This window comes from Miniopterus schreibersii (genome assembly GCF_964146895.1).
Source record: "Miniopterus schreibersii genome assembly, chromosome: 4".
Classification (NCBI taxonomy): Eukaryota; Metazoa; Chordata; class Mammalia; order Chiroptera; family Miniopteridae; genus Miniopterus; species Miniopterus schreibersii.
The window spans coordinates 72143397-72156650 of NC_138105.1; the positions used below are offsets into that span (position 1 = coordinate 72143397).

The 13254-nt window shown below is 54.7% G+C and overlaps 2 protein-coding genes across 2 annotated transcripts in view; both read left to right on the top strand.

The window, feature by feature from the left end:
• LOC308556324 (olfactory receptor 1f45-like) overlaps positions 1-13254 on the top strand; it is a gene marked incomplete at both ends in the record, with an annotated part of 504663 nt that overhangs the window by 100228 nt on the left and 391181 nt on the right.
• Positions 6532-13254, top strand: SYDE1 (synapse defective Rho GTPase homolog 1). Its single transcript, XM_081136773.1, has 8 exons — positions 6532-6676; positions 8144-8485; positions 8595-9239; positions 9386-9600; positions 10233-10359; positions 10602-10762; positions 11323-11548; positions 11873-13254. Exons 1-8 carry the CDS (start codon positions 6589-6591, stop codon positions 12274-12276), a joined length of 2208 nt encoding a protein of 735 aa, XP_080992899.1. The 5' UTR covers positions 6532-6588; the 3' UTR covers positions 12277-13254.

Genomic DNA, 13254 nt, shown 5'->3' on the forward strand with positions numbered 1-13254 from the left:
CTACCTGCTGCCCCTTGGTGTACAGGACCACGCTCCAACCGAGCCACAAGGGCCAGGGCTGAACCATAATTTTAACAACAACCTCCAGGGGTTTGAGGATCACAGAGAAGGGGGCTGTAGAGATTTGAGACCCAAATAGCCATCAGTTCGGAGTCATGGGAACACCGGATCTCAGCGTTTTTTCAGCCCCTGCGGAGCTCCGGGAGAGGGCCGTGACTCCAAACGCTTTTAAGAATTGCAGCTACAGTTTAAGGAAGTGGCCACCAGGTGGCGATAGTATCATTTTACAAAATAGATCTAAAGCTCTTTTCAAAAACATCCTAGCTGTGAACTGGCCCAGTACCACACCCTTCAGGTGTAATCCATCCTTGAGAGGGAACAGCATGTGCAAAGTTCCCATGGTGGGACAAAGCTTCCGCTGTTCAGAGGGGAGTGGGGTGTGCAGGGGGGCTGTGGAGGGTGGCAGGAGTCAGCCCTCACCACCCCGATTGGTCCACAGGGTAGAGGTGAACATGGTAAGGGTTAAGCAGGGATATGCGGAGGGAGGGCGTGTGCTGCAGAACCAACGTGATAGCGAGTCATGGATTATAAGTCAGAACACTTTTTCTGTAAAGGGCCAGAGAATAAATATCATCAGCTTTATGGGTCATACAGTTTCTGTCACAATGACTCCGCTCTACTGTTATGGAGTGGAAGCCACAAAGATAATACATCAAGGAATCGGCATGGCTGAGCACCCATGAAACTTCATAGACACTGAATCTTGAATTTTATATCATTTTTTATATAGTGAAATATTGTCCTGTTTTTACTGTTCCATTGAAAAAATGTATTGAAGTCATTAAAAGGATTCAGAAAGATTCACAACTAATATCTACCTTCTATGTGCTCTTCTCTCCCAAAACGTAGTGATAAAATATGACATGTAACTTTTTTTAAGTAAAAAATACTGCAGAAATAGATCTTTGGAGGTGGTGCCACAGGACCTTTGCATATACTGCTCCTGCTTCCTCACTTCCTCCCAGAGTTAATGCCACCTCAACTTTGCAATTTCAACACAAATCCCACTTCCTTGGGGAAGACTGTCCTCACCCCCTCCCTGCCTCACCTACATCATGCGCCCTAATATTCTCACTATCCCCTCATTCTCCTCATCACATCAGTGATTTTATGGTCATCTGTGTGATTATTTGATGAATGTCTGTTTCACCCACTTGACTGAGAACTGGGAGCTGAGACCATGTTCTCTTGTTTATTTTGCCCTCACACTTAGTACAGTGGCCACTCACAATATATACTTGTTGAATGAATGAATGAATGAATGCATGAATGAATGAATGAATGAGGCAGCATAATGGAAAGAATGTAGGATGCCAGATGAGGTGACAGGGAGGCTGGGTAGGAACAGAGATGTCAAGTTGAAGTGGCTGTGGTATGTAATGTAAATTCTTCCTCCACTCCCCAGCCTTCAGTAAAGCCTGTTGCACACCCAAGAGCCTTGGTGAAATCAAGGAGAGAAGCAGGAACAGCAAGCTCATAGTAGAACTATGTAACTCAGCAGTAACCAGAGGCCATGAGACAGTAACCATTGAGGGGTTCTCCTAAACCTCGGAGAGGGTGTTGGAAGGAGTTTGGGCCCAATTTATCTAGATCTGAAGGAGCAGAGTGACCCTCGCCAGTGTTGGAGTACAATAATACTTCTTTCTCTCCACGTGGGATTGTACTGGGTGATTCAAAGCAATTTTGGAGATTCAGACACTACAGCTCAGAGAGGGAAACTGACTATCACAAGGCCACATGCCGGATTGGGGCAGAAGGATTCCAATCCAGCTGAGTGTGACCCCAAAACCTGAACTCTCCTCTCTCCATCATGACACTGGATGGCCTCCCAGGCGGGTGACTTTCCCAAAGTCATGCTGCAGCTTGGAACAGCTCAAGCCCTGCCCTATGTGGAGCTCTGGGGAGCAAAAGGTAAATTAGATGGTGGAAGTGACTATGAAGCTGCTGCTGGCAAAGCATGAGGAAGGACTCAGTAAGACTTGCACCCAAGGTCCTGGAGGGGGAGCTCCTACTCCCAAGTATATATTTGCCAGGGATTTGAGGAGACACTACCATCTCTGCGAATCTGTATAGCAGGAGGTCCCCAAGACCACCCTCAGGTTCAGTGGTTCACTAGAAGGATTCATAGAATCAGCAAAGTTGCTATACTCATGGTTTATTATAGGGAAAGCATATGGATTAAAATCAGCAAAGATAAAAGGCACATGGGATGGATTACAGGACAGACCAGGTACAAGCTTCAATTGTCCTCCCTGTAGAGTTGTGTGGACAGTGCTTAATTCTCCCAGCAATGATGTGTAACAATACATGTGAGGTACTGCCTACCAGGGGAGCTTACTTGAGTCTTAGTGTCTGGGATTCTCACTGGGGGTTGGCCACTGTATCAGTTCCCTAGAGCTTCCATAACAAAACACCACAGACTGGGCAGCTTAAACAACAGAAATTTATTTCCTCACAGTTTTGGAGGCTGAAAGTCTCCAGACTTCAAGGCATCAGCAGGATTGGTTGCTTCTGAGTCTCTCCTTGACTTGCAGATGGCCACCTTCTCCTTGTGTCTTCACATCATTTTCCCTCTTGTGTGACCACATGTCTGTGTCCTAATCTCTTCATATAAGGACACCAGTTATATTGGATTAGAGCCCACCCTAAAGACTGCTTTTTGATTAAATCACCTGTTTAAAGACCATCTCTCCAAATACACTTATGTTCTGAGGTTCTGGGGGATTAGGACTTCAACATATGAATTGGGGGGGGGGCACAATTCAGCCCATGACAGTCATATAGACATGGCTGACCACCCATGTGGCTCACCTTAGTTACTCAGTCTCTGGCCCCTCTAGAAGTCAAACTGATAGTGTGGCCCAAGGCACCCACTAAATCTCACACTATTAGCGTAATTCTCTGGCATGGCCCCCAGGTATACAAAGACAGCTTAGAGGCTACCTCCCAAGAGCCATTGTTTGGAATGTGCAGGAGAGCCCAGAGACTTGAGAGGGAGGAGGGAGAGCAGAGAAATAACATGGGGTCTCTGCCTCCCTGCCCACCCTAGGCCACTTGTTCCCACCTGACTAGCCACCCTTCTCCAACCTGTCTCTCTTACCTCTGGAAAAACCAGCATCTGGGAGGCTCTGATGGCCACACCAGCACACCCAGTCCCTGCAAGCCTGACACCAGGGCAGCTCTTGGTACGGCTGCAGGCGGCCAGCTGCGGAATGCATCCTGGGGCCTGTCAGGGGCCTGGCCAGCAGGAGAGCCCAGCAGGCCCGCAGCTGATCAAAGGAAGGCACTTCAAGGGTGACTGGTAATCGCCCCTGCAGCTCAGCTTCAGCTCCACAGCTGCCTGGCCAGGCTTTGCCAAGGGCCACTGGGAGGCTCTGGCTAAGCTATGCTACCCCACCTACTGCCTCCCAAGTGAGACCACACCCCACCTGGGGAGGCTGCCTCAAGGTCACTGGACCACCCTCTCTCCCTCCAGCTCCTCAGTGCTGCCCCTGGAGACATCTCTGGGCAGCTACCTCTTCCCTGGCTCCTCTGCAGCACTCACCTCCTCGCCCTGGAAGATGCCAGAGGCAAGTGAGCCTCAGGTGCAAGGGTGACAGGGAATGACAACAGGGGGTGGAAACTGGGGCCTACTCCCCAAAACCTTCTCCACCTTCCATTTCCCAGGAACTAAGGACTGTGGGAGGTGGCAGACAGGGAACTTAGCCCACAGATTCATGACCCACCCCCACAGCCTTGATAACAGGGGGAGTTAGTCTTCCTTTTGGCCTAAGGAGGAAACTGAGACCTAGAGAGACTGTCTGACCCTGAGATAAAGATTCAAGTGCAAGTAGTTTATTTGGGAAGTGATCCAGGAAATGCTGGAAGGGGGGTGGAGAAGTGAGGCTGGGAAGGAAATGAAGTTGGTCAAGAGTACACTGATATGCAAGTTTCCATTATGGACAGCTGGAGCTTAATCCCATAGGGACTTCTGGGGGTCAGCATGGAACATACACCTCAGTCACTCCACATGAGGGGTGAGGGAGCTGGTGTACTTATCCACCTAGTCCCATTGTTGCCACAGAGGTGCAGAGCTCTGCTCAAACCTGGCCAGCCCCCTCTACCTGCATTTCTTATTTCAACAAATCCCCATATGGACTGGGAGCTGAATTATCCATCAGGCACCATAAGCACAGCACATCGGGCCCACAGCCAGTGAGAACATTTGGGGGAAAGAAAACACACATACACAGGCTCCAAAATCCAAACAGCAACTACCAAAATCCAGAGGAATAATAGTGGGAATGTCACAAAGTGTGAAGTTTAACATTTGTAACCATTTCATCATATACAGTTTGTAGATCATTTGTTCTCATTTACCAAGAATTTCTGATTGCTGAGGAAAAAACCATAGCCAACTGTGAGTTATATGAGCTGCATGTAGCCAAATAAATGCAACAGAAAAAATACAGAAACTCTCCCAAAAGGTTTACCAAGAAAAATAACAAATATTGATATGGCATGTGGCTGCTTTTTAATTATTTGATTTGATATGGGTGAGACCAAGGGCGGCTCTCACCCCCACACTGGCCTCCAGCTCCTCTGAGGTTTTAAGGTACCCCAACAGGACCCTAGTCCTGCACCCCCTACCCTGGACTTGTGAAGAGGTGTTGTCCTGACCCCCAACCACTCTCTCCACTAACAGCAGCTACACCAAAGACATCTGGGCAGGGATCTGATGAGGTACATCCCATCCCTCTCCAGTCTGACTCTTCTCAAATGCACATAATAAAGGAAAATAAACAGAGTCTCAGAGACTTATGGGACACTACCAAACATACCAATATACATATAATAGGACTCCCAGAAAGAGAGAAGAGACAGGGACAGGAAGCATAGTTGAAGAAATAATGGCCAAAAATTTCCCAACATTGATGAAATATATGAATCTACACATCCAAGAAGTTCAAAGAAATCCAAGTAGGATAAACACAACTATAAGCAAACACACTTTCTCTGTCCAGGCCTTCTAGCCACCCATCTTATCCAAAACTCCATCACCTGGCACCTGATCTCCTACCCGAACATTCAGCAGTGAACAAGATAGACAAGCATCTTGTGGACCCTCAGTCTAAACAAGGACGCAGATAAACTAGAACAAACTACTGGTGCTATTAAGTTCAAGCTGAAGCAAATATTTAAAGAAATTAAATACAGTGGTGTGATCATGACTGGATGGTGGTGGGTTGTCAAGGAGGGCCTCCCAAGGAGGTGCCATCAGAACTAAAAGATGAGAAAGAGGCAGTTTCAGAAGAACCAAGGTTTCTGAGGCAGAGGAAACTGCATGTACAAAGGGCCTGGGGCAGGATGTTTGAAGGAGTCCCAGAGAGGAGGCTGAGGTGAGTGCTGGGGACAACAAAGGAGATGCAACCAGAAGTTTAATTGGGACTGGATTTTATTTGTGGGGATCTGGATTTTATTCTAGGTGGGGTGAGACGTCATAAGAAGACTGTTCAGCAGAGATGTACCTTGATCTGATTTCAGCTTTTTAAGTCACTCTGGTGCTGTGTGGAGCATGGAATGCAGGGGTGAGGAGGGTTAAATTTCCCAAGACCACCACAATAATATCTTTCATCCCACATCCTCTTGCACAAGATCACCTCGACACATCACCCACTGAGAGAGATGCGGGTCTGAGTCCCTTCCCTTTGAATCTGGTGCCAGAAGTGGCACAGTGTGGCATCTGAGGGTGGATGGGTCAGGAAAGATAATACAGCTTCTGCCTTGCTCACTTTTGGAGCCGTGGGTGGCTGTGTGAGAAACCTGCCCACCTCCTGGGAGGAGAGGCCTGCCCCAGCCCATCACTGGCATCAGTTGTAGGACCTGTAAGTGAACATGCCTCCAGATGGTTCACCTCAAACACTTTCTAACTGAGGGGCAGAGGCAATCAGGGCCAGCTCTGCCCTGCCCCGACCCCTGACCCACAGCATCTGTGAGCATCACACAACAGCTGTTTTGCGCCACTGAGTTTAGGGATCAGTTAAACAGCAGCAGTAACCGGAATTGGGGAGGAGGGTAGAATTAGATGGAGGAGGGAGGCACTAGGGTGGCATCCAGGAGACTAAGGAAGAGGGGTGCCGGGGAAAGGAGTGATACCAGGGCTTGCAACAGGTTGCAGCATAAGATGGGGTCGGGGAGAAGATATGTGCAGGATGCGTTTTGGAGGTAAAGCCACGACAACTAGCAACCACCACGGAGAGGGGGGAAGAGGGCCCTGGGCTGTGCCACGATGTCGGAGCTGGAGCCCAGGCAGGCAGCCCAGAGCCCCCTTTCCTCCCCTCCTGGCCCTGGGCGACTACAACTCCCAGCATCGCTCGCTCGCTCAGGCCGCGGGAAGGGGAAAAAAAAAGTTTGGGCAAGCATTCCCGGAATGCGCTTCCTGCTGGCGCGGGGCGCGGGGCGGGCGGCGCGGCGCGGCCAGGGCGGGGCGGGCGGGGGGCGGCCAGGGCCGGACCCAGGCTCGCGCTCGGCCCGGCCGGGGGCCGCAGCATGGCCGAGCCACTGCTCAGGAAAACCTTCTCCCGCCTGCGGGGCCGGGAGAAACTTCCCCGGAAAAAGTCGGACTCCAAGGAGCGCGGTGAGCGGAACAGGGGGCGAAGGCGGGGGCGCCGAGCCCCGCCCGGCCTGCAGGGGGTACTGGGGCCCAAGAGGAGTCTGCTGAGGGGACAGGGGAGCCCTGCTGAGCCCGCTGCGGGCTGGGGTGAGGGATCGGGGGACGGGCGGGAGTCCTGGAAGGAAGGGGCTGAGGGGAGAGGGGCGCGGACCGTTATGTGCGCCTAGCCCGGGATGCCAGCGCCGCGGGCTCCTTAGGAGGCCCGGGAGGGGGCCTCGCCCCTGACAGGAAATGGGGCCGATATGGACCGCCTGGAGAGGGAGGGAGGAGGAGCTGGGAGGCTGGGGCACTGGAGCCCAGTCAGGTCAAGGGGCATCCTGAACCCTAGAGACCCGGGATAGGAGATGCGGGGCGCCCTCCTGCAGGATGGAGACACCTGGAGCATCAATCATAGTAGGCACCCCTCATCCCACCTATTAACCAATGACTGCGGCTGCATCCACTTAAGCAGTCCCAGAAAACTGTCCCCTTGATACAGGTGGGAAAACTGAGGCACAGAGCATTTGGGTAATTTGCTCAGGGTTAGTGACTTAAACAGCTCTTAGGACTATGCTCCTAATAGAGATCCGGGAGAGTCTCTGTGGGTAGAAATCAGAGGTGACAGGAGGAGGGAATCTGCAGGCAAGCAAGATGAGACCTTGAAGAAATGGGAGCTGCCTAGGACAGGAAGTCTGGGGAAGGAAGGAGTTAAAGGAGGGAGGCCAGATGACTCCTGGATCTGACCTCCCCGCCAGCCCTTCCCAGATTCCCAGAGTAGAGAGATGGGACTGGGTGCCCACGCACAAACAACACAGGAAACAGCCTGGGATGGGGGGGGGGGGAGGACAGAGCAAAGGGGAGGCGCCAAGGCACTGACCATGGGGTTCTGGTCTGGACTGAGATGGCCCACTCCTGGTAGGGTCAGAGTTGGGACGACAGGCTTGATGAGGGGGGTGATACGCTGCAGGAAAGGAGAAACCTGTGCTGGCTGTCATGCCTGCTCCTGTCTTTCGAGCAAGCAAGCCAGCGTCCACTGTGTGCTTGGCCATGACATGGGGGCTTAGGAAGTGCTCCCCATGCCTAGCTCCCTGAAGCCCCCCTTGGAAAGAGCATCGAATGCCCCCATGTCATAGGACAACACTGAGGTTCAGAGATGGGGAGTGACTTGCCCCAAGCCACCCATTGAGACAGGATGGGGCAGGGCTCCATTCCTGGGCTAGTGAGAGGGGTGGAGAGGCAGAGCCAGGGACGAAGAACCCCGCCAGAGGACCCTTGAGGCTGGAGGCAGAGGGGCCTTAGGGACCTCAGGGACAAAAATGGGGTGGACTCTAAGCTGGCAACTGATCCCACTCCAAACAAATGTTCCAGCCCCTGCTGGGGGAAGAGTCTGGGCTGGGGTTGCTCTTTTGGGGGAGTCAGGGGTGTGGGTCTTACTCCCTTGCTCTCTGCCAGGCCACCCAGCCCAGCGCCGGGAGCCCAGCCCTCCAGAGCCAGAGCCCCAGGTCCTTGAAGAGCCCCAGGCTGGAGCAGAGGGCCCCCCCAGCCCTGAGGCATCTCGAAGTCCCTCACGAGGTGCCTACCTGCAGAGCCTGGAGCCCAGCAGCAGAAGATGGGTGCTGGGTGGGGCCAAGCCACCAGATGAGGCCTGTTTGGGGCCTGGGGTACCTGGCAGTGGGGAGCCTGCAGGTGAGATCTGGTACAACCCCATCCCTGAGGAGGACCCCAGACCCCTGGCACCTGAGACCCCCAGGACACAGCCAGGCTTGGGGGAGCCGGAGGGTGTGGCCCCACAAGGTGAGCACAAACCTTACCCAACCCCCACCCTCGCTCCCCAAGATGACCACAGGCCTTAGCCCCATTCCAAGCCCATGTTGCGGAACCTTGAGGTCTGCTGTTCCCACAGGTGTGGCCCCTGCCAACTCCCCAACCAAAGCCTCCCGAACTAAGTCCCCAGGCCCCGCCAGGCGCCTCTCCATGAAAATGAGGAAGCTGCCGGAGCTGCGGCGCCGCCTGAGCCTGCGGGGCACCCGGGCCGGCCGCGAGCGCGAAAGAGCCGCCCCCGCGGGCTCCGTCATCAGCCGTTACCACCTGGACAGCAGCGTAGGGACCTCTGGGCGGGCAGCAGTGGCCGGGGGCTCTCGGGGACTGCTGGCCGGGTACCTCAGTGATGGTGACTCACCCGAACGCCCAGCAGGGCCCTTGTCGCCCACCGCCTTCCAGCCCTACGAGGTGGGCCCATCAGCCCGGGCGCCCCCGGCCGCACTCTGGGGCCGCCTCAGCCTGCACCTGTACGGGCTGGGAGGGCTGAGGCCGGCTCCCGGGGCCACCCCGAGAGACCTTTGCTGCCTGCTCCAGGTGGATGGGGTGGCCAGGGCCCGAACCGGGCCGCTGCGCGGAGGACCAGACTTCCTGCGGCTGGACCACACCTTCCACCTGGAACTCGAAGCTGCCCGGCTGCTGCGAGCCCTGGTGCTGGTGTGGGACCCTTGTGTGCGGCGGCACCGGCCCTGTGCCCAGGGCACTGTGCTGCTGCCCACGGTGTTCCGAGGTAGGATGCTTGGCTGCGGGGGAGGATCGAGTAGGGTATGGGTGCCCTGAGCACTAAGCCCAGTGTGGGGGTGTGGCTTAGAGTAGGAGGGCAGGGCACAGGAGCCCGTGGGGGCAGACTCCATTCAAGTCCCCTTGTGTCTTCAGGGTGCCAGGCCCAGAAGCTGGCTGTGCGCCTGGAACCCCAGGGGCTGTTGTATGCCAAGCTGACCCTGTCGGAGCAGCAGGAAGCACCCAACACAGCTGAGCCCCGTGTCTTTGGGCTGCCCCTGCAGCTGCTGGTGGAAAGGGAGCAGCCCCCGGGCCAGGTGCCCCTCATCATTCAGAAGTGTGTTGGGCAGATCGAGCGCCGAGGGCTGCGGGTAAGCCCCTTACCCCACACCCCAGCTAGCCCCAAGACCTCAGATTCCCTTCCCAGAATGCCCACTGTACAGAGGCCAGGCCTTCCCCCTGACCCTACCTTTAGTCCCAGCTTGGACAAGGCCCTAGACCATAGCACTCAGCCCAAAACCTATGGGTCATCCACCCAATTAGTGACACAGGATCCCAGGCCTCTGGAGTTCAGAGTCTCATGGCAGAAAGACATGACTCCAATAATAACTTACAAATGTAAAACTGTGGTTGGGATACGACTGAAGAAGCTGGGAGAGCTTAAAGCAGGACCTCACCTGCTGGTTGGGGTAGTCAGGGAAGGCATCCTAGAGGAGGTGATAAGTGAGCTGAGGAGGAGTCAGAAGTTCCTGAGTCAAAGGATATGAGTACCAGGACAAGTGATCCAAGCATAGGGTTTACAGATCCAGGTTGTCCACGCAGCCAGATAGGGACCCCATGACAGGTGTCAGAGGAGCAGGAAGGCAACCAATGGGGCTACAGCTAGCCCCCAACTTCTCAGCCTACTGCTACCCTAGCCCAGAACTCCAGCCCCCACTCCACTGGGCCCCGATCAGTTTGTGGCCCCAGCAAAAAAAAATCCCCTCTCTGCTCCCACACCCAGGTAGTGGGGCTATACCGTCTGTGTGGCTCAGCAGCTGTGAAGAAAGAGCTTCGGGATGCCTTTGAACGGGACAGTGCAGCTGTCTGCCTCTCTGAGGACCTGTATCCTGATATCAATGTCATCACTGGTCAGCATGCCTCTTCCCTCCCACACCAGCTACTCATTCAACCCTCACCTCATGGCAGTCCCTGTGGCCCCTCTGGGACCTCATGTCCCTGTGGCCCCTCTGGGACCTCACGTCTTCTGTCTGACCTTGTTTTCACCTTCCTGCACCTGTCCTCCTCCTCCTTCCCCCCTCTCAGCCCCAACTGACCCCTCCAGCACCAGAAGCCAGGGTTGCCCTGACCTGAGTGGGCCCTGTATCCACAGGCATCCTCAAGGATTATCTTCGGGAATTACCCACACCACTCATCACCCAGCCCCTCTATCAAGTGGTGCTGGAAGCCATGGCCCGAGGGCCCCCAAGCAGGGCTCCCCCCAGTGCTGAAGGTACCCGTGGGCTCCTCAGCTGCCTGCCAGATGTGGAGAGGGTGAGTTGGGCCCAGGTGGGAATGGGTAGGACAGGGAGTGGGCTGACATTAGTAGAATATTTCACCCATGCCTGGGCTGGTAATGGCCACAAGCTTGTGGCACCAGAAAGTAGGTGCTATTAGTATCCCCACTTCATAAAAGTGGAAACTGAGGCCCAAAGCAATTGAGTGAGCTACCCAAGGTTGCACAGCTAGGATATTTCAAAAACACAAATTCTAAATACAGGTCTGTCAACCTCCCACAAGGGAAGTTCCTGGTTATAGGATCCTGGACAAGTCCAGATCCTGGACAAGTCCGGGTCCTCTCTGTGCCTCAAAACCCTCATCTATAAAATAGGATTAATATCAACCCTGCCTAACACAGAGAGGAATGGGTTCAAGTCCAAGCTTTGCCATTCCAAAGCTGTTACCTTTGGTCTCCTCTCCAGCCAAATGGGATCATAATACTAATACCTAATGGTTAAGTCTTAGCTAGGTTATCTCCCAGCTAGTAGAACCTCAGTGTTCCCATTCTGAGCCGCCTTAGTCTCCCTCATGCCCTCCCAACCCTCTTTCCTCAGGCCACGCTGATGCGTCTCCTGGACCACCTGCGCCTCGTCTCCTCCTTCCACGCCCACAACCGCATGACCGCGCAGAACCTGGCCGTGTGCTTCGGTCCTGTGCTGCTGCCGGCGCGCCAGGACCCCAGCAGGCCCCGCATCCGCAGCTCTGGCCCGGGCCTTGCCAACACAGTGGACTTCAAGCGCCACATCGAAGTTCTGCACTACCTGCTGCAGGCCTGGCCAGGTGAGTCCGCCCCCGGCTCACGCCGCCAATCCAAGCCAGGCCGCCGCTCAACGCTTTTTCTGGAAGCCAATCAGATTCTCAGGCTTCAAACAAGCCACGCCCCCTAGTCAGAGTAAACCTGTACATGGTTGCCTCAGCAACCAGTTCAGATACAGCCAATCCACGCTTGACGCTGCTTCTTAACATGCCAATCAGACCAGTTGCCTAAGCAACCAGCTCAGCCAATGATATCGTGACCGGCCTTGTTACCTAAACAGCCAATTAGAGGCCTGGCTGCTACCTTTATAAGTAGTGTCATCAAAAGCCCTCCCTCTCCTCCTGCAGATCCCCGCAGGTCCTCGGAGGCCCCGGACCTGGCCCCGGACCTGCGGCCCAAACGACAGCCTCCGCTACACTTGCCGCTAGCAGCTCCCGAAGTAGTGACTCGGCCCCGTGGCCGGGGTGGTCCCGAGAGCCCCCCGAGCAACCGCTACGCCGGCGACTGGAGCGTTTGCGGGGGAGACTTTTTGCCCTGCGAGCGCGACTACCTTTCCGGGCCCGACTACGACCACGTGACGGGCAGCGACAGCGAAGACGAGGACGAGGAGACAGGCGAGCGAACGGGTGCCACCGACTTCGAGGATGATTTCGAGGCACCCTTCAACCCGCACCTGAACCTCAAAGACTTTGATGCCCTCATCCTAGACCTAGAGAGAGAACTTTCCAAACAGATCAACGTGTGCCTCTGAGCCGGGCGGGGCGGGACCCCGGTTACTAAGGGCCGGGCTCCTGGTTGCTAAGGCAGTGCCCTAGCCAGGGAAAGGGACCAGACCTGTCTTTCCGCCTAGCTCCTGATTGCTGGGGAGCTGCCTAGCGACCAGCCAGCCAAGTGCTGGGATTTTATTTCTCGTTTCCAGCGCTAAATTATTTGGGTACTGGTTGCAAAGGCCAGGGACTGGGGATTTTAGGGACCAGCAGTTGTGGCCATCTTTTCTGAGTACCATCTTTTCCCGCTTGCTGGGCTGGCTGGCCTGTCTTGCCTCCCCTTGGCCAAGAAAACACCAGTTAATGTGAGCATCACCCTGGGATGGTTAAACGCCCCCCAGTCAATCCTCTTGCTGCTGCCAACCAAATCAGTATTAGCTTTAAGCACTGCACACTGCTTCTCCCTCCCTTAGAGGGTCCAAGGACTATGAGGAGGCACTATTTGGGGTGGGGCCAAGGGCAGCCCCTGCCTCAGCTCCAGCTGGATAGGGCAGCCTGGGGCTTATAGAAAAACAACTGGCTTCCCCACTCTCTCCCAGGGAAAACCCCACAATTGCCTTAAACCAGCAAATGGAGATAAGTAGACGTTGGCCCTTCCCCTCCCCAACTCTTCCTCAGCATCCCTGAAAAAATTGAGCACTTAGAAGACCTCCCTTTTGGAGGGGCCCCACCTGAAGTGTCAGGCTGGGGGCACTTCGGTACGGAACATATTTATTGCCTCCGTGCGTGTGTGTCTGTGTGTGAGGATGAGTGTGTATGGACATGTCTGGAGCAGGAGTGTGGGGCTCTTTCAGGGACCACAGCATGGGGAAAGGGTTCCCAATGCTGGGCACCCTGAAATCCCCAGTACTGGTGCCTCAGTGAGTCCTAGAGTTCCAGTGGGAGAGTAGGGTCCCCTCCTGTGTACCCCTCATTCCCCTCGCTTCCATCTTTGTGAACAATAAATCAATATGCACAGGTTC

Excerpts from the sequence above, each read along its gene's own strand:
- SYDE1 (XM_081136773.1), top strand. The coding sequence starts at position 6,589 with ATGGCCGAGCCACTGCTCAGGAAAACCTTCTCCCGCCTGCGGGGCCGG. Across the intron at positions 6,677-8,143 it reads GTCGGACTCCAAGGAGCGCG|GCCACCCAGCCCAGCGCCGG; the intron begins GTGAGCGGAACA and ends GCTCTCTGCCAG. Across the intron at positions 9,601-10,232 it reads TCGAGCGCCGAGGGCTGCGG|GTAGTGGGGCTATACCGTCT; the intron begins GTAAGCCCCTTA and ends TCCCACACCCAG.